General features: G+C 52.2%; 11 protein-coding genes across 11 annotated transcripts; 6 read left to right on the forward strand and 5 right to left on the reverse strand.

The window, feature by feature from the left end:
* Positions 1-62: 62 nt before the first annotated feature.
* On the forward strand, positions 63-632 carry QC763_511502 (uncharacterized protein; the record flags this gene model as incomplete). Its single annotated transcript, XM_062913703.1, has 1 exon — positions 63-632. The coding sequence occupies one exon, from the start codon at positions 63-65 to the stop codon at positions 630-632; it is 570 nt and encodes a 189-aa protein (XP_062765060.1).
* Positions 633-4,148: 3,516 nt separating this feature from the next.
* On the forward strand, positions 4,149-6,402 carry QC763_511490 (uncharacterized protein). Its single transcript, XM_062913702.1, has 4 exons — positions 4,149-5,382; positions 5,443-5,624; positions 5,688-5,952; positions 6,019-6,402. The coding sequence occupies exons 1-4, from the start codon at positions 4,366-4,368 to the stop codon at positions 6,364-6,366; spliced, it is 1,812 nt and encodes a 603-aa protein (XP_062765061.1). The 5' UTR covers positions 4,149-4,365; the 3' UTR covers positions 6,367-6,402.
* A 99-nt stretch (positions 6,403-6,501) lies between these two features.
* QC763_0077540 (uncharacterized protein) lies at positions 6,502-7,242 on the reverse strand (the record flags this gene model as incomplete). Its single annotated transcript, XM_062906052.1, has 1 exon — positions 6,502-7,242. One exon carries the CDS (start codon positions 7,240-7,242, stop codon positions 6,502-6,504), a length of 741 nt encoding a protein of 246 aa, XP_062765062.1.
* A 523-nt stretch (positions 7,243-7,765) lies between these two features.
* QC763_511480 (uncharacterized protein) lies at positions 7,766-8,589 on the reverse strand (the record flags this gene model as incomplete). The annotated part of the gene is made up of 2 exons (XM_062913701.1): positions 7,873-8,589; positions 7,766-7,809 (listed from the first exon to the last, which is right to left on the reverse strand). Exons 1-2 carry the CDS (start codon positions 8,162-8,164, stop codon positions 7,766-7,768), a joined length of 336 nt encoding a protein of 111 aa, XP_062765063.1. The 5' UTR covers positions 8,165-8,589.
* A 1,934-nt stretch (positions 8,590-10,523) lies between these two features.
* On the forward strand, positions 10,524-12,181 carry QC763_511470 (uncharacterized protein). The gene is made up of 2 exons (XM_062913700.1): positions 10,524-10,853; positions 10,907-12,181. The coding sequence occupies exons 1-2, from the start codon at positions 10,606-10,608 to the stop codon at positions 11,931-11,933; spliced, it is 1,275 nt and encodes a 424-aa protein (XP_062765064.1). The 5' UTR covers positions 10,524-10,605; the 3' UTR covers positions 11,934-12,181.
* A 1,642-nt stretch (positions 12,182-13,823) lies between these two features.
* NMT1 (glycylpeptide N-tetradecanoyltransferase) lies at positions 13,824-17,677 on the reverse strand (the record flags this gene model as incomplete). The annotated part of the gene is made up of 4 exons (XM_062906053.1): positions 16,002-17,677; positions 15,582-15,952; positions 14,799-14,979; positions 13,824-14,732 (listed from the first exon to the last, which is right to left on the reverse strand). The coding sequence occupies exons 1-4, from the start codon at positions 17,322-17,324 to the stop codon at positions 13,824-13,826; spliced, it is 2,784 nt and encodes a 927-aa protein (XP_062765065.1). The 5' UTR covers positions 17,325-17,677.
* Positions 17,678-17,992: 315 nt separating this feature from the next.
* Positions 17,993-19,210, forward strand: QC763_511440 (uncharacterized protein; the record flags this gene model as incomplete). Its single annotated transcript, XM_062913699.1, has 1 exon — positions 17,993-19,210. The coding sequence occupies one exon, from the start codon at positions 17,993-17,995 to the stop codon at positions 19,208-19,210; it is 1,218 nt and encodes a 405-aa protein (XP_062765066.1).
* A 696-nt stretch (positions 19,211-19,906) lies between these two features.
* Positions 19,907-20,925, forward strand: QC763_0077590 (uncharacterized protein; the record flags this gene model as incomplete). The annotated part of the gene is made up of 2 exons (XM_062906054.1): positions 19,907-20,211; positions 20,271-20,925. 2 exons carry the CDS (start codon positions 19,907-19,909, stop codon positions 20,923-20,925), a joined length of 960 nt encoding a protein of 319 aa, XP_062765067.1.
* QC763_0077600 (uncharacterized protein) lies at positions 20,645-21,060 on the reverse strand (the record flags this gene model as incomplete). The annotated part of the gene is made up of 2 exons (XM_062906055.1): positions 20,645-20,829; positions 21,017-21,060. The coding sequence occupies 2 exons, from the start codon at positions 21,058-21,060 to the stop codon at positions 20,679-20,681; spliced, it is 195 nt and encodes a 64-aa protein (XP_062765068.1). The 3' UTR covers positions 20,645-20,678.
* A 397-nt stretch (positions 21,061-21,457) lies between these two features.
* On the reverse strand, positions 21,458-24,251 carry QC763_511420 (uncharacterized protein; the record flags this gene model as incomplete). Its single annotated transcript, XM_062913698.1, has 2 exons — positions 23,648-24,251; positions 21,458-23,588 (listed from the first exon to the last, which is right to left on the reverse strand). The coding sequence occupies exons 1-2, from the start codon at positions 23,911-23,913 to the stop codon at positions 21,458-21,460; spliced, it is 2,397 nt and encodes a 798-aa protein (XP_062765069.1). The 5' UTR covers positions 23,914-24,251.
* A 269-nt stretch (positions 24,252-24,520) lies between these two features.
* Positions 24,521-26,501, forward strand: QC763_511410 (uncharacterized protein). The gene is made up of 4 exons (XM_062913697.1): positions 24,521-25,095; positions 25,170-25,255; positions 25,309-26,226; positions 26,276-26,501. The coding sequence occupies exons 1-4, from the start codon at positions 24,929-24,931 to the stop codon at positions 26,347-26,349; spliced, it is 1,245 nt and encodes a 414-aa protein (XP_062765070.1). The 5' UTR covers positions 24,521-24,928; the 3' UTR covers positions 26,350-26,501.
* The last annotated feature ends 502 nt before the right edge of the window (positions 26,502-27,003 follow it).

Below are 27,003 nucleotides of genomic sequence, written 5' to 3' on the forward strand. Positions count from 1 at the left end.
AGTTTTAGCTACCTTATTTACCTTACTTACCGAGCTACAGCTCGCCTAGGTAACAACAAGCTATGCTACCACCTCCTGATTTCGACCATGACTCGGAGCGCCTGAACAGACGTGGTACAGACAATGCAGTTAGCGACAAGGTATCCCCACACAATAATCTAAAACTACAGCCACCTGCGGAGAACACCTCAGTTGACACTTCCCGCACAGAGGAGACTCATGAGACGGCTCAAAAGCAACAAATCTTCATCGAAGTAGCGCCCAATATCGCCATACCACTACTTATCAACCTCTCAACAGCCACCGCAGGCAGCATATTTGAGCAAATCGACAAGTGGTTCGTGGATGGTCGCTCGAAAGACGCCTTCTTTTTTTACTTCAATGGCAAAGTGATGGAATCGCGGAAGTTGCTCTCGGAGTACAATCTTGAGCCAGGCTCTGCTTTGCTCCTCGAGAAGAACGTTGAGGTTATGCTTTGCGCCGCACGGTTTGGGACCTTTGAATCAGAGCTCGGTAGAGATAGTTCAAGAGTTGTGGGTGGGGAGAGGATCGGTACCTTCGACGACTGGCCACCCCGGGAGCCTTCGATGATGAAAAAGTTCCTGACATGTTCTTTTCCGAGGTTAACATGAGAAATGCGGTGAGGATATCTTGTCTGATTAGTAGATAGATGGCTGTATGCAACCCACCTCGTCCATTCACACCATCTTTCCGTATAGCCACCCAATACTGTTGCCCGGTACCAGCAGAACTTTCAATGGTCGCTCACTGATTGGCCATCGTCCCGCTACACAAATATGTGGTTTGCGGCTGAGCTCCAACTTGATCTCTGTAAGCAGCCATTCCCAATGAAGCTCGCGAACGATCATACGATACAAGAATAGTCCACACATGTTGCTGCATGACCCATGTCGCCATTTGTGGAACTCATGCAAGACGCCATATGGCTGGCTTCTAAGCGTGAGCCCATGTAAAACATTGGGAGTAGCCACTTCAAAAGATTATATCCCACACCATACGCGAACGTTTCCTGGAGTTTTATGGTCAGATTTCAATGAACATATGCCATTTTTCCTAGATGCCTTCAACAGCACAATGACGCCAAACACCTACTCTCCAACGGCTCCGCCTCCGACTGGCACCGCGAATAACGTAAACCAAGAAGATGATCAGTCACCATTCCCGACCCAACACACGAGTGAGGCACCATATATGCTTCCACAACTGCCTCCTCCAGCACCAAGCAACTTATTTTACCCGCCACCCCAACAAGCTCAGAGATATGGATCATTTCACGGGGAGCCACCAGCCCCGGCCCCGTACATATCTCCGGGGCCACCTCCTCCAGCACCAGCAACAAATCTGCATGATAGACGGGAATTTCCTACTATGAGACAGGGCTATTATGAAGATCTAAGACTAAACAACTACTTTTGCACGCCAGCAAACCCTCGTGGTACACCCACCATAGCCCAAAGATGCGCCTCATTTCACGAGGAGCCGCCGGCCTTGGTCATGGTCAGAGTTCCACCAAGAGAAGGGAACCGCTGTGGCTCGTTTTCAGAAGAGAAAGGTGGTTGGAGGACTCGACATCCGAAGCTGGTGTCATTTTTGAGGCTCTTTGGATGTATCAGAGCTTCCGGGAAGGGATAGTTGATGTTGAGTGCACTGTCTTTCATTGTGGAAGGTCGTCATGAGAAACGAAACACGAGGCGAGTCATACCAGGTTTTCAAGATACCTACGTAGGTACCTTAGGCAGTCAGGCGTTCACCAAAATCAGCAGCTATAACCCCGCTTCCAGGTTTCACACCATCTTTCCGCAGAGCTCCTCGTTAATAGGCTGTCTTGACGAGGGAGGTGTCTGCGTAGCGGCTCACCAATTAGCTTTCGTCATGAAAGCGTGGTTCGTGGCTTACAGCTGAGGCCCTATCCGAGAGATGATAAGCATCTCGGCGAGAAAGGTTGCCCGAAACAGCGGCGATGTGACAGGTTTAGACCTCTAATGTCCGATCGCTCTCTTAAAAGCCCTGAAATCTTTGTGGAAGACAGGTACATGACTTTGTCCCACACATCTCCCGACAATTAGAGCCCCATAGGGCTGTTCAAAGCACTCTTTATCAAAGTCTTCAGTCCCACCATGCCGCCTCTCATATCCTTGTTGAAACGTCCCACCAAGGGAAGCCCGCGGCCTATCCCCGGTCAGGCTTTAAGGCACGGTTCTTTTGAAGATTCACGAATTCAATTTGCTGGGTTGGAAACATCTGGTCCTCTTAGGGGGGGGGGGTCCAGTGCGGACATCCCGGCCGAAGGAGGCCGGTATGGAGTGTATTATCAACAGTCAGGAAGCCAAAGACTTTGGCATTCAAGATTGGCGTCTTGTTTGAGAGTGTTTGGATGCGGTTAGCTGGTTTTGCAAAAGAGGGCTTGCAGGGTGGGATCTGATCGAGATCGTTGTTTGTTTACAAGAGAGAGATGCCGATAATTCAAGTAAGCGAGTACACGTACCCGTCTCAGTCAGTGTATCTGTGTACATAAAAGCTCAAGCCAACCATGGAATCCTCTCAGATAACGGATTAGTCCTGATCAACTCCGGGCAGGGCACATCGGTGGCGTGGGTTTCGAAGGTACCAAGGCTAGTGATATGGAGGTCTTGTAAGCATTGCAGAATCCATAAAAGTGGCGTGACCATCACGAATATAATCTCCATAATTATACACCCAAAAACAACAACAAGAAGACCGCCGACAGGTATCGCCAGAAGGGTGCACAATCTTTCGCGGTTCCTCAACTCGAACACCATCAATAGCCCAACAACCATGAAACATGCTCCGTAACCAGCACCTATGCAAGCTAGGAGCGGCATTGTAGAGATCCAATAATCCAGCATCCAGCTCCCACCTCGTACATAACCGTCGTGGAAGAGAAAATAAATCGAGGGATGATAGTTGAAGATGAGGCAAACCAGCCGAGTGGTTGCAATATGCTTGAATAGCTGAGAAAAGCCCACAGCCTCCGTGACCTCACTTGGACAGACGTCTCTGAAGATAAAGCCAACAGAATCAATCGTCTCTGTGTTGAGCTACTCGGGAATAGGTTGATCGAAGATTGGGACGCGCAAGATGTAACACAGTGTAAAGATCCCAACAACCAAACCTGCGCAGGCTAGCTCGAAGATTCTTTGACTCACCGTGGAAACAGCGTTCATTTCCCTTCGTCACTGGTAGAGGACAATGGTCCCAACACATAGGGCTAGGAAGAAGGTAGCTGTGATCAGTCTCCCGACCATCTCTGCGGTTCCCTTCCAGGTCACAGGTACTGGATTCCATGTTTGTTCCGTCCCGTCTCCAACCAAAAGTTGATTCTCTTTCGAGGTTGACTGCTGGTAGGTGAGCCGATTTGGGGGCACTTTGCCAAGGAGACATCGCAAATTCGCCTTTAGTCTGGCTTCTGGATTGTGGTCACCTCGGTTTCGATCGAGAATTGGACTAAACCTCCGGGAAAGTAGGCCGAACAGGTAAATACTGAAGATGAAGACCAGACCCAGGACATATGATATCACATAACTCAGGGGCGCGAGCCAAAAGTAAGCGGACTCCATGTCTTTTCCTTGATCTTGAGAAGTCGGTAATAAGAGAAGAGCGTAGTGACGCTGACAACCAGGAGCTTGATATACAGCTCTCCAGTGCCGCGTCGTTCATCGATGGGACATGGGTGCTGGGGTAGAGTGGTTGTTTCCAGGATGTGGTCGCCCATCTTTGGTCATGATTCAGCTGAGTTGTAGAATTCTCAGAAAGAAAATGAGGCAAACTCACTCAGGTTTTGAGTGTGTTGGACTTGTCCAGCTCATAAGCTATTGGCTTGGCGGTCGGTGGCTGAGCTATTGGTTTTCGTGGAGTTCGACGCTTCACTGAGCTCCTCTCCTTGACAGTCATTGGGCACCATATTGTAAACAGAGGCCTTTTTAACAATACAATAATTGTGCCTTTCATGGGAAAGCCTGACAGGCCTTTGGTGCTCGTGGAGCTTTGTGGTTGACTTCCAACTGAGGGAGCTTATCTTGCCAGCTTATCTGAATGTCGCAGTAAGAACTGAGGCCGCCCCTCGCAAAATCACGACCAACCACAGGCCGATAAGACCCTACAGATACCTTAGGTACGCATAAGCGCCTGCTCGGCAAGGCTGCCTGCGCAATTCGCAAACCCCGTCGCCAGTTTACCTAGACGTCTCGATGCACCGCCACCTCCGCTCAACACTGAACACAATGAAAGGATTTCCCCCGCTGCTGCCCCTGGAGTCTGAGGAACTCTCGAACATCCCTTGGAATTGTCATATTTTTAATATCCAGCATCTCTTACTCTGATGAGATGGCCGACCCTCTTTCAATCGTCGGTGCTGTGGGCTCGGTGGCAGGCATCATCGATGTCCTGTCACGATCCATCAGCGCCATTGCAACCCTCCGCACCCAGTACAAGGATGCCGACCTACTATTCATGAATCTCACCAGTCAGCTGAGCGTCCTACGAACAGGGCTGGTCAAAATAGCAGAATGGGCCGAAACACAACCAGAGCCTCACTATCAGCTAAAAATGGACCTGGATTCGGTGCTGATGTGCTGCCAAATCCTGGCCAGCAAACTCGACAACCACCTCGAGAGTCTACATCAGGGACGCGTGCGGTTGAGCAGCATTGGAAAGTTGAAGCTCGCTTTGAACGGATCCAATATCGACGCCATCCAAAAGATGCTCGGACAACAGACGGCCACCTTGACACTACTCCTAGCAGCCTGCAACACCAAATCACTTGCTGAACAAAGAGAGCTCCTCGAGGCGCCATCCACACGAACCGCCATCGCCGCGATGGAGCAGGACTCGGCCTCTCTGATCGTGCACGAAGACAGAACTTCAATATGCACCGTGGAGACTGACACCCTGTCGAGACTCTCTGCCATCTTCCCATTCGACAGCCAACTGCTCACCACAAAGGTTTACGGTCGTGCCTGGAGAACAACCTTCTTGAACCGTGGTCCAAAAACATCCCGACGAACATTGTCTGAAGCAACGACCCTATTGCCAGCTGAAACCGAAAGGAGGATGACGATAACGATACACCGAGTCCCCAACAGAAGGAACAGTACTAGCAACATCCCCATCGGCCATCCTTTCAATTCGAAAGTCAAAATCCTGCTTTTAGGAGCTGGGGGTTCAGGCAAGAGCACGCTGTTGAAACAAATGCAGTATGTCTGGGGCAACCAGAGTCAAATGCCGATGTCTCATGACAAAATCCGCATTAGACGTGAAGTTGTCCAGGAACTTTGTCGCTTTTTCTATTTACTCCTGTTTGGCCAGGAAGACGCTGTGGCTCAATTGGTGTGTGGAAAAATGGTTAGTCGCCTGCCCCTGGAGCTCTACCATTCATGCTCTGGACACTGACATTATGGACAGGACATCCTCAAAGACGCCATCGCTCTTCATGAGATGGACAACTTTGCAGATGAGGATGATATCATCTTTTGTGATCGGGTGGTTCCGCTAATCCGCGAGGTTTGGGCTGATGAGACCTGGCGCGCTCGTGCAATGAAGAACCTCAAGAAGAAAAGGTCAAAGCCGCCATTTGATGTTGAATAGTAAGGTGGCGCCCTACATCATGTGTCTTTTCTCAGATGCTCGGCTAACATTTTCTCTTGTAGTTTCATGCGCCATCTTGATCGAATTTCTGACAAAAACTACGTGCCAACTGACCAGGACTTGATGCACATTTCACCAGTGGTCCAAACACTAGGCATCTCACGCTCTGTCTTCACAGTTGGCAACATACCCTACTCTGTATACGATGTTGGAGGCTCCCGATCCGAAAGACGAAAATGGATTCACGAATTCGAAGATGTTGATATTGTCCTCTTTCAGGCTCCTGTAGGGGCATACGATGAACGACTACGTGAAGATAAATACTCGGTACGTTTTATTTGCCTACCTAAAAGTCCGCTCTTGCACAATTGCTGATATATACCCTCCTTCAAGTTCAACATGGAAGAGTCATTAAACCTTTTCGAGTCCCTTGTCAACTCAAGATGGTTCTCCAACACAACATTCTTTGTCAACTTCACAAAAAGAGACCTCTTTGAGCAAAAGGTCAACAGTGGTCACGTCCCAATTTCTGACTTTCATCCTGAGTATCAAGGAGACCCAGGTGATGTGAAAGCAGGGGTTCAATTTTTCATTGACGAGTTTCAGACCAGAGTTGAGGAGCATCCGGGCGGTTCTATCCATATGACTGTTCTTGATACGACCGACACAGCTCAGGCGACATTGTTGTTGCAAAGGGTTGTTCAAGTGGCTGAGGCGAAAAGGAAGTCTGCCTTTATTTGAGTGGGATTCGAGCAACACCAAGACTTGAAAAATACCCAACTATTCGTTCTTCCCACTCTCGTGTCGTTTGACATGCACCTCTGACACGCCATGATAGGCCGACAACTCTGGGATATACTGTGTATCTTCCAACTCTCAAGCTTCTCTGTGATGTGACAGCTCCATGGTCCCGTTGTCTGCTGGCATCTCCCACGGGAAATGGTCGTTGGAGCCTAGCTCTAATTGGGTCTCCTTTTCATCATCCATTACGTGCGGGCTTTCCTCAGGGCTTTTATCACGTCTACTCCGTCGTCGATGTCGTCGGATGACAACATAAATCCCGATGGCAATGAGCAAAAAGATGATAGTGGTAGAGACGATAACCGCTATCTGTGCTCCCTGACTCAAGCCAGAATCCCGGGTCCCAGCTTGGGCCCCAGGAGACGGCAAGCTAATAGGCGGGTTGTCCCTTCCCATCGCATCGGGCGAAGTGTCTGTTACGATTGCCGATGACGACCCCGCGCCTCTTTCGACGTGTGTTGTGAGACGTGCCAAAGAGAGAGCCGCTGAGCTGCTTGCAGGGTCGAAAGGCAGGCATAGTTGACTGGGCAACAGTTCCCTGCTGAGGATTAGTCTCACAGATGGCCTTCGCATGAAAGGTGAGAGAGAGGACTGCTCACCTCCAGTATCCTCGTGACAAGCACGGTAACCTTCAAAGTTGGGACATGGCCCTACAGGCTCCGTCGAACTCAAGTTCTCGTCCCAACCTGGGAGGTGGCATGTCCTCTCTCCGCAAACGTATCCTATCGGACAACACCCGTCGATTGTGATGTTAGGACTACAAGCGAAATAGTCCTTCCTGCCGCATGCAACTGATTCTGTGGTGTTGGTGGCCATCTCAAAGTCTTCCGAAAGGTGTTGTAAGTCCAGTTGTGAGGCAAGAAGAGCTGCGCAGGAAAGGAAAGCAGGTCTCCTGTGGCCTGGAATTTGAAGTGGTTCCCAGTTAGCCCAAATTCATACGTCGTTCCCCAGCTCGAGCGTTACATTCAAGCTTGCCTCATCACCCCGCTGTGCTACCCAGGATGCAGGTTAATACACTCGCAGTGTGTATGATTGGCTCGCTGTTGCGGTATTGGGAGCTATGTCTCAACCGACTTATTCGAATTTGGCTGCCTGACCACCTTGCCTACCTTGGGTACTTACAAGCACCCATCCTCGCAACAGATATCTTTCGCCGTGTTACTTGGGCCAATTACTCGCCCGTGGACTTGATCAAGATCTTTCTAAAGAACAGCTGATATGTAATTCTGAACTCCAGATGACATCACATTGATAGAGCCATCCCCAATCCTAGGAGAGGTATTCAACGTTCGACTGGTGGATACACATAACTCCCCATCCTTGCAGTTGACCGTCTGACCTAAATATTGCAGCACTTGTAATTTGATCCACCAGGGCAACGTTCTAAGCACTTGATCAATAACTGATGTCTAAAAAACAAGGAAATACTGGAGCGGAAAGACGTACCAGATATCCATCTACCCAAGCAACCGTTCGACGTCCAGGTGCACCACGAATCGGCACCACAGGGTTGTGTGGCAGCGTTAGGAGTGATACCGACCAAGCAGCACTTGACGTCGGACGGGTCGTTGGGACAGGCACCAGTCTTGTATGAGCCGCCATACGAGTTGCAAGTCGATGTCCTGACGCAAATGCCAGACTCTCCCCACTTGCCAGTGGCCGCGCTGCCTGTGCACCTGCCGTTGAGAGCGGCCAAGGCAGCCAGGGGAAGAGTGGCGAGGACGAGGATGGAGTGCATTGTGGTGATTTGGTCTTTGCTGGTCAGAGTATAGGTTCCAAGTTGAAAGACGAACCTTGCGAAGCGAATGGTTGGAGGTCCAAGTCCACTCTATTTGTATCCCCCCTCCCCTCACACCAGTGCCAGGGTCCCTGATTCATCAGTCCACAGTCCAGACCATATTCTTGCTCGCAAATGGACGAAAAGCTCCTTTCGTTACCGATCATTTTTTTTCTCGATGTAACTTCGCTACGATTCCTAAAGACAAATGGGAAGGGCTTCTGGCCTGCCCAGACACGGACAATTGTAACATCACGCGACCAAAAGGTTATTTTTACCTCCTGCTTGGACGAATGTAACATCTTTAGCCAACCGAAAGTTCTAGGTGTGGGAGCAGCTCGAGTAAAAAGTTTTGATATTACCCGGACTGAATGGGAGGATGGTAGATCTGTCCTGCATGCCAAGCTGAACCTGGGGCTGGTCGTCATATCATTTGTCTTTTCCATTCGACCAGATGAAGGCGGTCAATGATCCAGCAGCCGAATACCCGTACATCTTACAAGTTGGTATGTGGACGGTTGGCTGTGTTGTCCTATGCCGGGGTGTTGGACGAAAGAATTGTAGAACAGAGAAAACTGCGAGTGACGCCTCGGGCAAAGGCAATAAGTGATGGCGTTGGAAATGTACCAGAATGATCAACCAAGGCTCAAAAGCCATGCAAAATCGACCAATTCTGTGAGTCTGGCTGCCCCATTAGGCTGCGGCCATTGGTCGAGATACCTACCATTCGAGTGTTTTGCAAATCGAATTGGACACTCGTGAGTCCACACCGAATGCCGCGGCCAATCCCAGCAAAACCTTGCATGGCCCATTCTTCGTAGATCCAGAAGCATTTCTCTATTCCTTCCGTTCCTTCGCATATGGATCCAGCTCATGTCGAGATCCAAGTACTAGTCCAACTAAGTCACTGTCATCTTGAGAACAGAAAGGAGCGGGTAAAAAGGCGACGCTGGCAGCAGACCCATTCTCTAGAGCTTACGCCATGGAGACAAAGGGGTCAGGGGAAATAAGGTTAAATCCTCCTGACGACGACATGATGATTGTTGGGATGGAGATTGTCAAGTGTGAGGTTCGATCGCGATGATGGGAAACGATGAATTCGATATTCTTGTCGATCCATATCCCGCCTACAGAGCATTCCAGATGGCCAAGGCTCGCAAACAAACGACAAAAATCTCTCGCTCGCTTGTGATTCCTAGAGTGGTCGAGACAAACCTGGACAGCTTCCTCTCCCAGCTAGGGTCTGTGCGTGATGCGTGGTGGATGGAGATCCTCGGCCTGAAAAAACGAACCGTCGATGACTGGCTATCGATGGACAGCGGGGATGCCACGGACCCTTGCCCCTGCTTTTCCTTGCAACTGCCATCCCGAAAAAAGAAAGGGTTGGTCTTGGCAGGAATGACAGGGCAGCAGCAGTGGAACATCACCTTGCTCGATAGCCTGGAAGATCTGAGCGTCGCAGATCTACGCCGAAAAGGGTTCCCACCACGTGCGGGTCAACCAGTGGAAGTTCTCCCAAAACCTCCCTCCGATCAATATATTTGCATCAACCCCGCACTGTTTCGACGTCAAACGTCTCAACAACGCTTCGGGACCGCAGACATGCACTCGGACTCCCCTCGGGTCCTCGATGACACCCTCTTGTGAAGAGAGACAACCTCTGATTGGGGCTCTGACGCATTGACATCAATGGCGGCTTGGAGATATCGACATCTCGAGACAAAGCGCCATTGTCCGTCATCCAAGACAAGAAGAAAGACACCCACCCTGTTCGAGAAGCTCCGGAAGGGCTGACGAACAGGAGACACGAGACACGAGACACGAGACATTCCGCCAGAATGCAAACGGTTGACCTGAGACCCTCCGACCTTCGCCTTGCTGCAAGGAATTTCGACCCCGTGAATGTCATGGCAAACAGAGGAATACCGCCCGAGTGGGTAAAGAGAGCAGATCCTCATTCTTCTGCCGAGCCGCGAGACTCGCAAACATGCCTGCGATGCCGACGCCCGTCGGATGCTCAGCTGTTGTCGTGGATGCACTGATGGCCTCAGCTGGTTGGCCCACATGGCTTGCGTGCCATTATGGATACATAGCGCCGGGTCAAAGCAAACAACGATTGACGCCTCTAGCCAAATTGGTGAGATCAGTCCGTTTCAGTGGTCATAGGTACCGCCGAGTGGCGCCCCGGCCCGCATTGTGGTCAAAGCTGCTTCTCCTGACCCGACTCCTCTCCCCCCCTCGATCGCTATTTCCAAGCAAGCCCTACATATCTTGGCTGTCTCGTCCTGTTTCTTGGTCTGCTTCTCTCACTTCATCACGAATGTAAAACGAATCAACGTCCGCCCGGGAACTGCTCCCTCTCCTCACTCCCTCTGCGGTCTCCGAGACTGCTCACCGTCACCATGCCGCTCAAGGTTCCAGAATGGCTTGACTGGTACAAGAAGCCCGAGTACCGGGACATCAAAGAATATTCGGCACACGTCAATGCAGGCGAGCGCCCTCAGAGTCCGACTCCGGCTGCCATTCCAAGCCGCCTGAGGCTCGACCGCATTCTCGCAAACAAGACATGCAGTCCGATGTCCCTTTATGACTTTTACATGTACCTCAAGTACATTGAGTTCTCGGCCGAGAACCTCGAGTTCTACATCTGGTGAGCACTTACACTTGACCTTCGCCCGCCAACAGGACTAATGGATGGCACAGGTACAAAAACTACGAAGCATCCTATGAAAAGGGTCTCACGCCAGTTCACACGAAGGAATATGGGGCTATTCCCAGCGCAGCAGAGTCGACTTCATCCATTGTCAAGGAAAGCCAGGCAGCCAGTTCATGCAGTACCAAAAATCCAGAAAACGGCGATGATGAAGACGCAGACCCCGAGAAGACGCTTCACCGTATCTCCCAGCTCATCGTTGCCAGCGCCATGTGCAATTCCCGCTCGTGCTCACCAGCCGCCCTTCAACTCACCCCCGACCAGTCCAATGGCAAATCCATCCAGATCACCTCCTGCACCTCCGACTCTGCTCCAGCCACCATGAAGCTCATGAACTCCGACGGCCAGGTCAGCCGCCACGAACTCGACACCATCATTCATCTCTTTCTTATGCCCTCCGGAGAGAAGGAGCTCAACATCCCCGCCGCTCTTCGGGCCCAGACTCTTGCCGACTTGCAGAAGTCGACTCACCCCTCCGCACTCAAACCAGTTGCCGACCATGTCTACGGCCTCATGCACAACTGCTCCCACCGCAACTTTGTCCGCCTAGGAGTAGGCAATGGGACATTCGAGACAGTCTGCGTGGCAACCATGCTGGGCATTGCCAATCTCATTGCCGGCTATGTCGTCGTCATGTGCCGCGCCTTTGTCCCCTACCGGGGCTCCCACACCCGATGGGAGGCCTGGGCGGCGTGGCCCAACTGGTGGCTTGGTGTCTCGCTCATTCTTGCTGGCCTGCGAGGCAGCTGCTTTTTCCTTTTGTTGTTTTCCAAAAGGCAGAGGCTGCCGTGGGAGAGATTTGATGACAACACGGACAGCGTTTTGAGGAACGAGGGAGGCTTCTTGAAGTCGGTGTCGAGGTTGATGATTTTCGATAGGAGGCTGCGGGTCAAGGAAAAGTATCTGAGGAGGCTGCAGAGAAAAATTGTGTTTCAGAGCTTGGTGGGAGGGGCGATCTTTGCGACGATTTGGGTGGCTGTTTTTATTTTCTTGCCGGTTTGGAAGGAGACGGTTTGATGATACCCATTGCTGTTATTGTTGTTCTTGTAATGTTGGTTTATTTGTGGGGGATTTTGAGAGTTGGTGATGACTGATGATGCTTTGGTAGAGAGATGTATCTGCTCGCTGAGGAAGGGGGGTTGTACACATACAGATTATACAGTGAGGCTTTTTGGATATGCTCCAGCTGGGCCGATCGACATAAAGCAAACATAATTCTCTTTCGTCACTAACATCTTATTCATCTCTGATATTGTATACTTTTGGTCCATTCTGATTTCCCATGCCACCTTCCTTGACCATGGGTGTTTGCATCGTGAGTGACCTGATTGGAGCAAATAAGGTAAACAGAACTCAGGGCCAATAGAAGGTAAGAGGTGAGCAGAGGACCATGCAAGCAAACGACCTTGCCCAGTGTCTTCAGGCATCACCTGGTTTTCGTTCCTTGCAGACTACAACAGAGAGAGATCCCGATATTGCCAACCCAAACACAAACCCGATCAGTCCCGCCGGTTCATCAGGCATCATCACACCTACCTTACAGGATCGTGTTTCTCACAGGAGAGAAACACCACCGCCTCCTCACCAACCAAGATCGACGTAGTCGCCCTTCGCCAATCACATTTACCACACCAACCACCAGTTTACAGTCCGCGTCAATGTCAACAGCGCCACCCCACCGCATCACCCAGCGCACAATTTTGTTCCGGCACATCGTCGTCATCACTGTATTTTCCGTCTTCTTTCTCGTCTTGGACTCGTTCTGTCTATTCCTTGTCTACCTTACTCACTCCGACTTATTCGTTACTCCTCTTATTATCTCTGCTTTCGCCGCAACAGCGTACGATTTGGTCCTGTTCTTTTGGTCGGGTATATACTTGAACCTCCTCATGCAATACCATCTGGTAGCGTTTAGTGTCAATTTTTGGGATGGAAGGACCGGGTATCTTGACTGGAAAATGGGAGTGGGCTACTTTGTGGGAAACTTGATCTGCGATGCGCTGGCGTTGATGGCTCATGCTAGGGTGATGCTGTGTGCGTTTTCGTGGCACCTAACTGTGGGGAACGACCTTGAACCTTTGAGACGTGATGGCAGAGTGGCTCTTTGGTTGTTTGTACCTATTGTTCCTGCTATTGTGTTATGGGGATAGAACAGTAGTAGTTATGGGATGGATGGTTTGGGACCGGATGCCGGAGAAGAAGCAAGAAGTGAGGGTGGCTACAGAAATTTCGTGCGCCCCTATATCGATTGGCCGCAACTACATCATGCATTTACATAGGCCTCGCAGAGACTCGCCCACTGTAAACCAACGCTTGGCTTCTCATCACCACTTCAACTACCACTTTTAACCACCACTTCCAAACCACCAGACTTGAATATCACGGCTAAGGACTAAATCCTCAGATATACGCCCAGTCACACTGAAAACAACAGGAAGAGCTGGCTGACGTTGAAAGCGACAGTTTTCCTAGACAAAATGTAGGGTTGCCTGTGCACGAAGACCCCTCGGTCAATTGTTGACTTATTTGCCCAACACGGCTACGGCCAATTGATCTAGGAGCAGACGCCAATTTTTGTAGCCACCCTTGCAAGAAGCAACAGCTGCTGATGGGACGGCTGAAAGCTGGGAGGGTGACCGAGTAGAGACAAGAAGAGAAGAATTGGGTGACGGTTTGTCTGATCATCAAGCCCTATCAACGACTAAAGTTGATGGTTTGGCCTTGAAATCATCCACCAACTACTTGATCAGGCAACGCGGACATCTTGGTGGTGATGGACTGTGATAGTCTTGCAAAAAGTCTAATCCCGCTTTAATCGCCCTGGATTTATTTATCTACGATCTTCGATAGGCATCTACTAGGCTCACCAAGTCTGTCTATACCTCTCCAAATCTACCCCCCTCCCACTCACGCCCTCCCATCCAACCTCTCGCCCATCTCACACCACTCCCCAATCAACTCATTAAACCACTTCGTCCTCTCCATACTCGGCGCATGCCCCATCCCCTCCACCACCAACCCCTTCCCCGGCTTCAGCCACTCCATCAACACCTCCCCATGCGGCGAGCTAATCATCCCATCCTCCGTCCCATGCATGACCAAAATCCTCTCCCTCCCCACCTTATCAGCCATCTCCTGCAGTTGCTTCTCACTCTTGTAATGCCACCCAGCAGCAATCAACTGCAACAAAAACCCCTTCAACCCAAACCGCTCCTTATCCATCCTCTTGTGCATCTCCTGCGCTACAAACCTCTGCGCATTACTCTCAAACCTCCCATACTCCTTCAAATCCGTCCCCGCAGGCGGCAAAACTTTCGGATCTTTCCCAGCAACAGGCACCTCCGCATCATCCGGCAACGGCAGCCACCCATGCGCAAAAATCTGCCTCGCCACCCCAGCCACACTCTCATCCGGACTCTTGGGCATCAACATCCCCAACCTCGACTTGATATTCTCCAACCAAGTCAACTCATAATTCTTAATCTCCGTCGCCGTGCAACAGAGCCCCAAACTCGAGATGGTCCCGGGGTATAAACACGCAAACTCCTGCGCAATCATCCCCCCGAGCGAAATTCCCACAACATGCAAACACCTCTTCTCCTCTCCCGTCTTCAGAAACCCGACCTCTTCCGACGTGACGAGGTCATAAACATCCCTCGCCATCTCCCTGCTAGAATACCTCATCAGAGGCTTCCCACTCCCCCCCACCCCCCGGTTGTCAAACACCAGCACCGAGTACCTCTCCCGATTCAAATGCCCAAAGTGATACGTCTGCCTCTGCCAGCCAGTCAAAAGCCCGCCGAGGCCCATGATGAACTACTCACCTTCCCAGTCAAACATCAAAGCGAAACCAAAAACAAGCGAAAAGAAAGGGGGACGTACGACTAGCTTGATGGGCCCATCCCCGTGAACCTCCCAGTTGATCCCAAACGGCCCTCCCCTCCCCTCCGCCACGGGACACAACCCCTTGCGGTCCGGCTCCAGGTTCCAGATGGCCGTCGGAAAGGCCGGGTGGGCGAGCGTCTCGGCCACGGTGGGGATTCCGAGTTGGGGGTCGAGGGTCCTGTTTGGTAAGGTTAGTGAGATGCCCATGAGTGAGGAGAATGAGAGGTTTGTGGGCTTGCATTGTGATCGAGACGGGTAGTCAGATCAAATATATCCTATGCTATAAATCTGCTAGCTTAGGCACGGTGTTGACAGGATGATAGATTTCTGCCAAATTTATATCCGGTCGGCAGTCTGGTTGTCTCAACTTTTGTTGTTATCGCCGCCGGAGCGAAGCGTTCCTGAGCCTGAGCCTCGGCGCGAGCTCCACGGCGGCCCCCCTGACCCAAATGACGTAATCAGCATGTGAATCCATCAAAATATCCCTGAACTGTCCGCGGTGGAAGGGTTAGGGTGTTGACAGCAAACATTGATATGGTGGTCTATCATTTATACAAATCATAAACAATTCTTAGAAGCCGATCCAGATCAATGCTATCACTGATAGCGGTAGTTCACATGGCTCAAAAACAACCGGACAGTCTACTTTTGTATCCAGCATGAAAAATGCTCCCTGAACGCCTTTTGCTTTCACGCTACCACCACCAAACACGCATCCCAACAACTCGAAGCTATTACATGGCCCTGACTCAAAGCATTACAAAGCCCACACCGCTAGACGTGTTCTCCTCCAGCAAATTCCTCTTGTTGACACCACCGTGGACAGGGTTGGCCTTGTAGTTGAATAGATAGTAGTGAAGCTGCCCATCACCGGGGTGGAACTTTTGCTGCTCCAAGAACAGCGAGTTATCCATCAGCGACAGCGCATTGAACACGTCAAACTTGGCCTTCTTGGCAAGAATGAGCATATCAGCCATGAGGGCATTAAGACGAGCCTTGAGGGCCGGGCGGTCGTCAGGGCTCTTGAGAGCAACATCCGAGGCGTAGTAGAAGAGGTAGGCGGCGCGAATGGCAGAGTGCTTCTTGGACCGGATGACCGACGACTCGAGGCAGTAGAAGGAGAAGAAGTCGGTGATTTTGCCGTCGTCGCCCTGGAGACATGTTAGCGCAGAACAGACATAAACGGGGCGAGATGCTAACCTCAACAACATATGACCAAATCACACGCTCACCAGGCGCCTCTTTGTTATGCAACAACCAATGCGACACCTCTTCCTTGGACCACACTGGAGTCAGATCAAAGCGCTTCAGGTACGCCTCGACGAGAACCTGCACCGCGTTGAGATCCCTGGCTTCCATCTCACGGAGCCCACGAGTCGACGTGTTCTCGGGGACCCTGAACCTAATATCTTGCAACTTGGGGGTGCTGTTGGTTGGGCATGGGCTGAAGCCAACCTCATACAGCTTCATCCAGTTCAAGGCGCGGTGGTAGTATCGGCAGGTACTAACTGGCCGAGGGAGGACAATGCCACCCGTGTAAATGGCCTGCCAGATGCCATCAAGGTTGATGCGCCGTGTAATCTCCTTGATGAGCACTGGCGCAAGGCGCTTCCCTCTGAGCTTCTTGTGAATGCAGAGGAAGTTGACCTCGGAGCTTTGAAGAATCTTGTCCCGTATCCGCATCTGGGTTGGGATGGCAGAAATGAAAGCGCAAAGGGTATCGCCAGTGCGAATCCCAACGTGCCATTCCTTGCGCCATCCCGGAGACAGCAAAGACCACCTCAGCAGAGAGCCAGAGTACTTGAACCTAAACATGGCCTCGTCATCCTCCACGTAGTGACCATACAGAAGCTTCTCTACCTCTTCCAACTGCCTCTCGTCCGTGAGATCCATCGTGACCCAGCGGAACTGTGGAAGCGCAAGTTCAATGGGTTCGGTTGGAATGTCCTCCACTTTTTGGACTCTGACGGGACCCTCCTCGATGAGCTTGGGCTCCTCATCGAACTGAGGTACTGGTTGTGTGCTCCAGAACTTGTACGAAGCCATATCCTTGCGGTTCTTGCCACTCGTTGCCAACCCGGTCATGATATCCTGTAACTTGAGCTTCTTGAAGGCTTCGATGGCTTTGGCCGTGTTGTCCGACGAGCCCGGGGCATCCTGTGCGCCGAGAAGTTCATTCCGCAAGGCAGGGTTGAGGGTGAGGAATTCAGCGATCTGGTCGTTTGAGAGGCCCGCGATGGCCTTCTTGGGGTCGGCCTCGACATCGGCGGCGGTCAGCTCTTTGGGAGGGCCTCCGCCGAGGGCTTGAGCAAGAGCTTGTTTGGCCTTTTTCTTCTTGCTCTTCTTCTTCTTCTTTGCGGGAGCTTCTGTGTTTGCGCCTGCTTGTTGTGTCTCCTCCGCTTCGGACCCCGACTCCCCTTCCGACTCGGCTGTGGTGCCCTTGGCAGAGCTTAGGTTGACGAGAGCTTCAGCAGCCTTCTCCTGCTCCTTGGTCGGGTCGACCTCTTTCGATTCGGTCGACATGTTTGGGCAATATCTGGGACGTGGAAACAAATGTGCGAAGATTCGAGATGCATGAAAGGTTCAAGTCTCTCCTTTTTGGAACTTCGGCAGCAGAGTTGTGGTGTCGTGTCGGCAACGGAGCTTGGTGTTTCAAGCAGGTGTGCGGGGCAGCTTCCAGGTTACTTCGACGCGGGCCCCCCTCCAAGCTTTGGGAGTTTGTAATGGTGGGTCTCAACGCCCAGCTCTTTATCGATAAGTCTTATGCAGTATTGCTCGGTTCACTGTTGTCAACGATATTGCGTCGACCGACACTCATCATCAGTAGGTATCCCGAGATATACCGGCCTCATTTCGCTTTCTTAGAGCATACTAAATGTCAAGATACAAAATCATCCAGCCTTGTTGAAGTCACACAAAAAGTATGGATCGAGTGCTCACCTCAGATTGCGGGGCGATGAGCTTCTGATTGGTTACGCAGCAGATGTTTCAATCCAAACGACAGCGCTCCGCCACTGTTGCCTGTCGCCGCCCAAGTGTGCAGTGCTCAGTTCCCGACCCCTGCCGTCCTCTCGGTGTTTGTGGTTCAACTTCTCTTTATTCGCAATCTATTCAGCTTTCTTTTTCATGCTCGTCCAACATCATCTCAATCAAGCACCTACATCTCAGGCCAGACGGTAGCAATTGCAAGCATGGGCAAACCAACCCCTCCGGCTTATACACCCGGCGCCGGTAGCAGTGCCGACGCCGACCCTGACGCCTTGTCACTCCACACTCCCACCGGTGGTGTTAGCGACCCAGCCTTTCCTCTTGATCTCGATGCTCCCGACCTGGGAACTGATGACCTCCCACCTCTCTACTCTGACATTGACAATGACGCTGGCAGCGGTGCCCCTCTTTTACCACCTGGAACTCAATTCGGCCAGTCCGCCGACCTGGCACCCAAGCAAGTTGACCAGAACACTGGAGTCGAGGTCTTTGTCACCTCGGTGTTCGAAGCCGACCCTAAGCTTCTAGAGAAACAGATCAACATCTCTGCTGCAAAGCCACCCAGGCCATTCGTGAGAATCCATGGTACTCACCGGCAGATGGTGGAGGAGAACGGCAAAAAGACTGAGAAAGCCGTGACCGACTTTGAAGTCTCTGTCGAACTCACGCCCTATCTCTTCTCTGATGTCGCCACTCAGCTCTCATGGCGTGAGACACGTACGGTTGAGAATAACGAAAAGACCTGTCGAGGCACTGTCTTCAGAAAAAGAGCCCCTGGATACAAACAAGACATCGAGGTTGGCACAGGCCCCAAACCTACCCTGGCTGAGTGGTGCCACCGTTACTGCGCCAGCCATGCCACCGTCAAATGTTTTGTCCTCCGCCGTCGTGTTGTTGGCTTTGACGAGGAGAAACTTCGAAGTCAGCTCGACGCTCTCGTCCGCAGCACCAACTACCGCGGCAGCGTCTGCATCACCTTCCCGGTCAAGGACGAATATGTATTCATCTACAACGACTGCTGGATCAACAGGTGGCGCCACACGAACTGGATCCGCTGGATCTTCTATCTCACCTTCCTGTGGATCTTCTCCTGGCCATTCTTATACTTCTTCACCAAGACCTTTGAGGTTGTGACGGCGGATTGGGACTTTTCCAGGCCGCAGGAAAATGGCAGACTGGCCTATGTCAGCATGTCGGAGGATCATATCTACAACACCTGGGCAAGGGCCATCAGCCGTGCTGTTTTGGGGAAGAGGCAGGCGTGTCTGGACCACAATGATCTTGTTGCGTCTCACACTGATGGGCCGGATGTTGTGGCTGACGTTATGGACGCGGTCAATGCTCCGAGCTTTGTGAGACGAGGTGTCACGGCCATTGCGCATGTCAACCGTCAGCTTGGATGGGGTTCGGACTGGTCGTGATGCGGTTCTTCTGTCTTTACCGTTGTTCCTTTTAGCGATTGGGTTCATTCATACCCCCTAGTTTATCTCGTTCCCCCATAAAATTGAAAACTGTTTCTGGACACCACCAAGACACATTGCCATGGACGAGGACCATCCCCTAATTCCCGAGACCGAGCACCATATGAGGTGTGACATGTTCGACCAACATCTCTCTGCCGAATATGACCGTCCCTTTCAAGACACTCGTAATTCTTCTTATCTGCTGCATCTGAGCGCGGTGAAAGCGCAGATGCGGAAAAGTTGACCGCATTGAGCAGCACATTTGGCTGGTCTGGTGGTTAGTCGGGGACCCACCCGTCCGCATCGGCCGCACCGCCCGCACCGCCCGCACCGCCCGCAAATGCCCCACTCGCTGCCGTCCGCATGGACCCACACCTCCGCAGCCTCCGGGGTGTGTATCCGCTCTGGCCGGACGACATTCCGCTGCATTGTGTCTGACGAACCTGTGAGATGGGGGTTGTACTCGGAGATACTGAGACATTCGTGAGCCCGGGAGTTCCCTGGTATTGAGTGATTGTACGATGGAGCGTTCGTGTATAAAGATGCTGTTGTCTCCTTCATCTCATCTTGTAAATCATCATCATCACGAGTACAAGTTCCAATAACAACTACCACATAACCACTCCAACGCAACCCTACAGAAACCAACACAAAATGTCCTCCCCCAAGACTTACCTCATAACCGGCACCACCTCCGGCATCGGCCTCGCCCTAGTCCAACAGCTCCTCTCCCAATCTCAAAACGTCATCGCCACGGGGAGAAACATCGTCTCCCGTTTCCCCTCCGACCTCGTCACCTCCCACCCCGACAACCTCAAGTTGTTAGAACTAGACATCGCCTCCCCCCTCCCCCACCTCCAATCCATCGCCGCCCAAGCCTGGGACCTCTTCCCAGGCGGCATCGACGTCCTATTCAACAACGCAGGCATGTCAGCCATGAAACCCTTCGAAGAAGCCTCGTACGTCCACCCTTATCCCCTTTCCCGTTTCCCAACCCCTCGCTAACCCCAGACATCAGCGAAGAATACATCTCCCAAATCTACACCGTCAACCTCTTCGGCCCCATGCGCCTCACCCAAGCATTTCTACCTCTCTTCCGGAACAACCGTAAGGGCGTAACAATAGCCTTCACCTCCTCCTCATCAACCTACACCCCCCTCCCCTTCATGTCCCACTACTCCGCCTCCAAATCCGCCCTCTCCACCACAATCACCTCCCTCGCGAAGGAACTCCTCCCCTTCCACATCTCCGTCCTGGCCTTCGAATGCGGTGGCACAGTCACCAACCTTGGCCAACCGCGCCAATCATCCCTCTCCCCCTCCCCCTCCCCCTCCTCCCTCTTATCACCACCACCACCACCACAAGAAACACCCTACGCCCAAGGAATAACCTCCCTGATAACCATGTTCACCCGTGATCCGCCAGCTTACATGCCCGGGTCCCCCTCCAAAATGGCAAAAACCATGGTCTCAGTCATCAACAAGATCCAAAAGGGCGAAAAAGTACCCGTCAGGTTGGTCCTAGGGAGCGATGCCTGGGAGAGCGTGAACCAAAACCTGGACGAGACGCAGCAAGTCCTGCAGGAGTGGAAACACGTCAGCTGGGGGACCGATCGGGACGGGGTCAAGGGGGGCGCGGAGGTGGATTACCTTCGTGCTGTTAGTATCTTGTGAGAGCGATGATGGTTTCGTCGTAAGGGATAGAGGTGTTTGGTTCTAAGTCGTTGATGAGCAGAATATACAACAAGTCGATCATGTAACACACAACAACAACACCACCCTTTCACCCATCTCCATAGAATCTTTCATGTTAAATAGGGGCAAATACACACAGCAGTAGTTTATTCGTAACCAAAGAAAAAGTTCAGCCCCACGTCAAAGTCCCAAAACTCCAGCCCATGAATACCTCAAGTCTCTTGTCGCGCAACACACAAAGAGAGAGAGATCTTGAAACCTAGTAGCAGCCCAGCACCCAACCCCATCACCAAAAATGAGGATACTGAGAATAAAAAATAGTAATAAAAACAAAGGCAAGAATTTCCGCGCGCGGGCAACACATATTTTTCAGTTTTGCCCAGGTATCCCCACCATCCGCAACGCGCTGTTGTCCCGAAAAAAAAAAGAAAGAAAGAAAGCAAGAGCATAGTTCCACAAGGATGAAGAGTTGATACAAATATTTTCCACCTAGCACCAACCAACCACCAGCCTACTCCCTGCTCGCCTTGCCAGCCACCGTCGCAATAAAGCTTTGGTACTGCGCATCTTCGTCGGCTGCCTCCACACCATTATACACCAACCCCCTCGACCGTGAGGCCAGCTCCTGCATTTCCACCTTGGGGTGCTTGCCGCTACCCCTAGACCGTGAGCTCAGCTCAGTCATCTCGATCTTGGGCGGGTTGGTAGCCCACAAAACCTGCGGGGCAGACGGGGTTTGGTGTGCCGGCTTCTTTTCCCTTTCTTCCATCTCAGCCTCCTTGTCCTTGGCGGCCCCGTTGGTTATTCCGCCCATCTCGGTATCTCCTGTCTCTGTGCCGTCGCGCCTCGGCAGCCGCATGGCCAGCAGGACATACTCTGACCTCGTCATCGTCTCCATTATCCCCTCCATATAGCGCCGAACCTCTTCCTGAGGAGCCACAACTCGAAAGAGATTCTCGAGGTGGCGGCCGCTGGGGGCCAAGAGCCTCACGGTGAGGGGCTCGTAATAATCTTGGTCGGGGTCCGCCTGCGGATACTCTGACTTGCTGCCCCGGCGGACTACCAGGAAAGACGCCACGACTTGCTGTCCCGCTCCGGGAGACATTGGTATCTGTTCCAGAATGCTGAATTTCGGAAACATGTATCGATCACCATTGCCACCAGCAAACTCAAAAAGGACAGCCGAATAATCTGGCTTGGGAGGCGGTGGTGGTCCTTTGGATCGAAGGGCTTGCTGTGGCTGAGGCGCCGTTTGTGGGACTGGTGTAGAGGAGGCCGAATTGTTGCCACTGCTATTCACTCCATTGGTGTGCTTGGCTACTGTAGGTGTCGTTACCGACGCTGGCGTCTTCGGGGGGTGGGCTTCCTTCTCCTTCAACGCCGTCCGCAGCTGATCAATTATCAGCTTCAGGTCAGTAGCGTCTGAGAACTGGGTCTTGTTCTCCGATACACGTCGGACCATTTCCCTCGTCTTAATGTCATCCAGGGCCTTTTTGACCAAGGCCACAATGAGCGGATCGCACCCATTCGGTGCTCTCAAATCTGCAGATGTTTGCTTGGCATTAGAGGTCAAGACAATATCCAGGATGGCCTTGACTTCATCCGCAAAGTACTTCACTGTACGGCCGTCTACCAGTAGCCTTTCAGCTGAAGGCCCAGCGGTGCTACCGCTGCGCTTATTCTCCGCTGTGATGGCATCAATGATGGCCTGGAATCGGGCAAGCTCTTGTTTGGCAGCTTCGCCATTGGCGACACGCTTCATTAGATCTCGCAGCTCGGCATCAGTCCCTGCTCTAGAGGCCAGCATCAAGATGATCGGATCTGTTCCCGGCGCCGGTTTTCCTTGCGCAGGTGTCCCTGGGGCCGCCGGAGCACCATTCATCGGAGGTTTAGCCAGCGCGGGGCTTTGCCCGGCAGGGAAAGCCGCAGCGCCTGCGCCCGCCACCATGGTGGGATTGGGCGAAGGTGGAAGTCGTGGCGGCTGGGTGCCAAACGGCGCCGTGATATGTGGCCTCGCTGGTGGTTGCGGGGTGACTGTTCCTGGAGACAGGACTGATTCCATGCCTCGTGGAGAGGCAACTGGTCTAGGCAGAGCTGCAGGTATGGTGGGCGTCATGCGCGATACTTCTGGAGCCGGCGGTTGGTTGGGAGTTGGCGGCTGACCCGGTCCTTGCGAATTTACCCCAGCTGGCTGCGCCGCCGGAAGAGTGGGAGTCTGGGTCGGTGTCTGGGTTTGCGGTCGCGCCTGACTTGGTGCTTTCGTCTGTGTCTGAGCTTGACTTGGAGGTTGAGTCGCTGGCGCGGGAGCAGAAGACGGCGGCTCGGCAGATTGTGTCACTTTTGGGGTAGCCGGTGGGGGCATGACCCCATTCGGGGGACCATATTGCAGAACTGGTCGCTGGGTGATCGGTGGAGGCGGAGGCGGTTTCGGGTCCTTGACAGCATACATGGTTGCCTCGAAACTGTGCGGCTCCACGATAATGGTCACATTTCCCAGCTTCACCATGCTGTCCTTTGGCGGGTTGTTCGGTTCCTCAATGATTTGTCCCTTCTTCTTGACCGGTTTGGACCAATACTTTGGGAATATGGCTTCCGACATCCATTGCTGCCGTGATCGTGCGAGAGACTCGGAAAGGACACCACTGGAAAGAATATGTCAGCATTTCGCCCTGCCACAGCATGACAAGCCAAGGGAGCGCACCTTTCTGTGACCGACTGATAATCCTTATTTGAGAGATCGTTTGGTTGTGGCGAGTCGACGGTTGGCAGGGGCTTGCCAGCACTGATCGATTTCGGTAACGGCGTTGGAACCTCTTCAACCGGGGCGGGTTCTGGTTCTGGAGCCGGGGCAGGTGTCGGCGTCGCAGATTTGGAGACGGACTTTGGTGTCGAATCGGTATGCCTCCGTTTGGCAGCCTGCTCAACCCGGGCGGCAGCGCGTGCTGGAAGCTTCCTCTTCTTCTCCATCTCGCAAACTATTCAAGCCCGACGTGTAGAGTTGGCAAGTAGCTCGTCATAAGCACATCGGGATCGATCGAGATGTCGAGCTGGAGCGTCGATGGCGAGCAAGCAATTCGATGTTGATGGCGGGAGGGAGATTTATCTAGACAGATGAGGTTAATTAAAAAAAAAACAAAAGAACCCCCAACGAAGCAAAGAAGAGCGCGCGAGTGCGCGTGGGCAATTGAAGGGTGATCAGTCCCAAGACGTGCTGCTGATGGCAGAATGCAGCTGGAAAAGAAGGGACCGAGACCGTGACGAAGGCACCAGCAGTTCCAACCCCCAAAAGAAAATGGGTCCAACTGGGATTTGGGAAGCAGCACCTTTAGCAAGCATCGGCAAAAGCTGGGGGATGGATGCTGCTCGATTTATCAAGCACGCATTTCCTGTGCGCTAAACTATATCTGGACCCATCTCCTGCCGTCTGATTGGCCCTAGCTAATCACAGGCCATGAATGCGCCGCTGTAATTAATTGGGGATGCAGGATTGGTCCCCAAGCACCTCACCTCACAAATGGTTCTCTTCTTCCTACTCCTGCTGTATCTTGAGGTTTGGTAAAGTGCAGCAGAGTGATCCATCTCTTACATATCCCAACATGTGTCCCATCACAATGCGCTCCGTGTTTTCCAGAGCAAAGTCCTGCTGATGATGAGTTGTTGGACAGTGCGGCTGACCGGGATATCTGGTGGGGATCAACTAAGCCGCATGATCACAGTTACCGCCACTAACAGAGTGTCACGCATTTCATGCAGTGTTCTTATAGCACCACTATCAGCTCACAAGGTCAACTGCATGTCCCTGTCCAAGCTCAGCAGTGCAACCAGCCACACATCTGACGACGTAACACGGGCCGTTTCCAAGCTTCAAGCCACCATCTTATAAGTTAGCAAAAGGCGTTTTTTCAGGGGCGTTGGCATGCTCATACTTGTTTCGTTTTGATTCATTGCAAAGACATCCTCCTATATAGACGGACATCTTCTCATGTCCCTGAAACCACTCACTCAGGCTGCTTTATCCCGGAGCTCTGCATCAAGGATGCTGGACCCGGCTGTTATCTCCGGCCTCTTCGTGGGGCTTGTTCTCGGTGTTCCTGTTGCCGTATATGCTCTGTTTCTTGGGTTGAGCTCGATACCATTCTTTCAGCGCCAGTATGACTTGACGTCTTTCATCTCTTACAGCTTACTACTGTTCTTTAAAAAACTGACTGCAATGCACGTCCCAGGTTCTTATATGCCCACAATATCCACAGCCTGTGGTGGCCAGGCGCTCGAAAGAGATCCAACCAGCCCCAACGATACGGCTTCGCAAGTCAGTCTCCTGCCCACTTTCTCATGAACCTCATCACACTGACTTCCCCCCAGAAAACCAAGCAACCCCCTTCCTCCTCGGCACCCCTGACAACGAGTCCCTCTACGCCTGGCACGTCCTCCCCCTAACCCTCTACAGCAAACATTCTCCCACCCTTATCTCGCGCCCCGACGAGGGCACATGCCACAAAGACTTCACCAAAACCCTGCAGTACGACCTCCTTCTCAACGACCCCGACGCCAAAGTGGTTGTATCCTTCCACGGCAACGCCGGCCACCTCCTCCAATCCCACCGCCCCCGAGTCTACCACACCCTTTCTCTCAATCACCACCTCTTCACCCTCTCCTACCGCGGCTTCGGCCTCTCCACCGGCTCCCCCACCGAAGACGGCCTCAAAACCGACGCCATCTCCCTTCTCAACTTCCTCCTCAACGAATGCCGCGTCCCACCTCAGCGCATCGCTTTACTCGGGCAGTCCCTCGGCACGGCTGTCGTCGCCGCAGTGACGCATCATTTTGCTGTTAACCACCAAATCGACTTTGCTGGCTCGGTCATTGTCGCTGGATTTAGCTCGTTGCCCACTATGCTAAGCGGGTATCGCATCGCGGGCTTCATCCCCGTGTTGAGGCCGCTGTCTTGGTGGCCTTGGTTGTTGAGGGTGGTGATGGGTAGGGTGGTGGATAAGTGGGAGAGTGCCGCTCGCTGGCAGGAAACCACGCGTGAGGTGAAGCGAAGGGGGGGTAGGTTGAGGTTGGAGATGGTGCATGCGAAGAATGATTGGGATATTCCTGCGGATGAGGATGGCAAGGTGTTTAGGGCTGCGGTGGGGGGGCTGGTGGGTGATAAGGTGACGGAGGGTGATATTGACAGGTTGAAGGGGGAGAGGGTGGTGGGGGATGAGAATCAGGGGTTTGTGGCCGAGTGGATGGAGGAGGGGGTGGTGGTAAGGCAGGAGTTGGTTCCTTTTGGAGGTGAGTAATGTCAACATGAAGGTGATGAAAGGTTGCTGACAGACTGCAGGACACAACGATGTCACGTTTTATGCGCCAACGCTGTTGGCTATCATGAGGTCATTTGAAGGGGTGGAAGAGTGAGATGTGAGGCTGTGGAGAGTGGTAGGGAGTGGGTTTAATGTTTATACTCTGCATAGAGACTTACGAAGTAACTTTTATTGCTCATCATTCCATAAGGTGCATTCCCATCTTGTGGTTTATTTTTACGATGTGATTACCCATCCCATCACTTGTCATGGTGCTGCATTTGACCAATACTCAAGCCAATAAATGGAACAGCTCAGACTACTACATACTAAGCTTAGACAAGGTATCTGGTTAGAGCACAACTCGGTCTGTTGAAGAAAGGACTGGGATTGACAGAATGTAAGCTCAACTTAGGTACCCAGGTAGACTGGTAAATGCAGAGGCTTAAGCTGGGAGAGCAGTTAGCTGAGGCTAGGGGAGGTAAACAGTTGGAAGCTTGGAAGGCTTGAATTATGAAAGAAAATCCATATCTATTATGAAAGCATGCCGACTGTGAGCTTGAGAGGTAAGCTCGGGGGAGGATCACGACGTATTGGTTCGTCACTCCATAAGATTACACGTCACAACTCCATATATCGGGCCTCAAATCAGTGTTGAATCTAACCATGACTCAGCCCCCTGTATGATACCCCTGATTCAACGATTAACTATCTAAGCCTTACCAATTAACTACTTATGTAATCTCCAAACAAGTGTGGAGAAACGCAA

The sequence above is a fragment of the Podospora pseudopauciseta genome (assembly GCF_035222475.1).
Source record: "Podospora pseudopauciseta strain CBS 411.78 chromosome 5 map unlocalized CBS411.78m_5, whole genome shotgun sequence".
NCBI classification, from domain to species: Eukaryota; Fungi; Ascomycota; class Sordariomycetes; order Sordariales; family Podosporaceae; genus Podospora; species Podospora pseudopauciseta.

Coding starts and splice junctions, on each gene's coding strand:
- QC763_511490 (XM_062913702.1), top strand. CDS start 4,366: ATGGCCGACCCTCTTTCAATCGTCGGTGCTGTGGGCTCGGTGGCAGGC. Junction 5,383..5,442: donor AATTGGTGTGTGGAAAAATG/GTTAGTCGCCTG, acceptor CATTATGGACAG/GACATCCTCAAAGACGCCAT. Junction 5,625..5,687: donor CCGCCATTTGATGTTGAATA/GTAAGGTGGCGC, acceptor TTTCTCTTGTAG/TTTCATGCGCCATCTTGATC.
- QC763_511470 (XM_062913700.1), top strand. CDS start 10,606: ATGCCGCTCAAGGTTCCAGAATGGCTTGACTGGTACAAGAAGCCCGAG. Junction 10,854..10,906: donor AACCTCGAGTTCTACATCTG/GTGAGCACTTAC, acceptor TGGATGGCACAG/GTACAAAAACTACGAAGCAT.
- QC763_511410 (XM_062913697.1), top strand. CDS start 24,929: ATGTCCCTGAAACCACTCACTCAGGCTGCTTTATCCCGGAGCTCTGCA. Junction 25,096..25,169: donor ATACCATTCTTTCAGCGCCA/GTATGACTTGAC, acceptor TGCACGTCCCAG/GTTCTTATATGCCCACAATA. Junction 25,256..25,308: donor CCAACGATACGGCTTCGCAA/GTCAGTCTCCTG, acceptor ACTTCCCCCCAG/AAAACCAAGCAACCCCCTTC.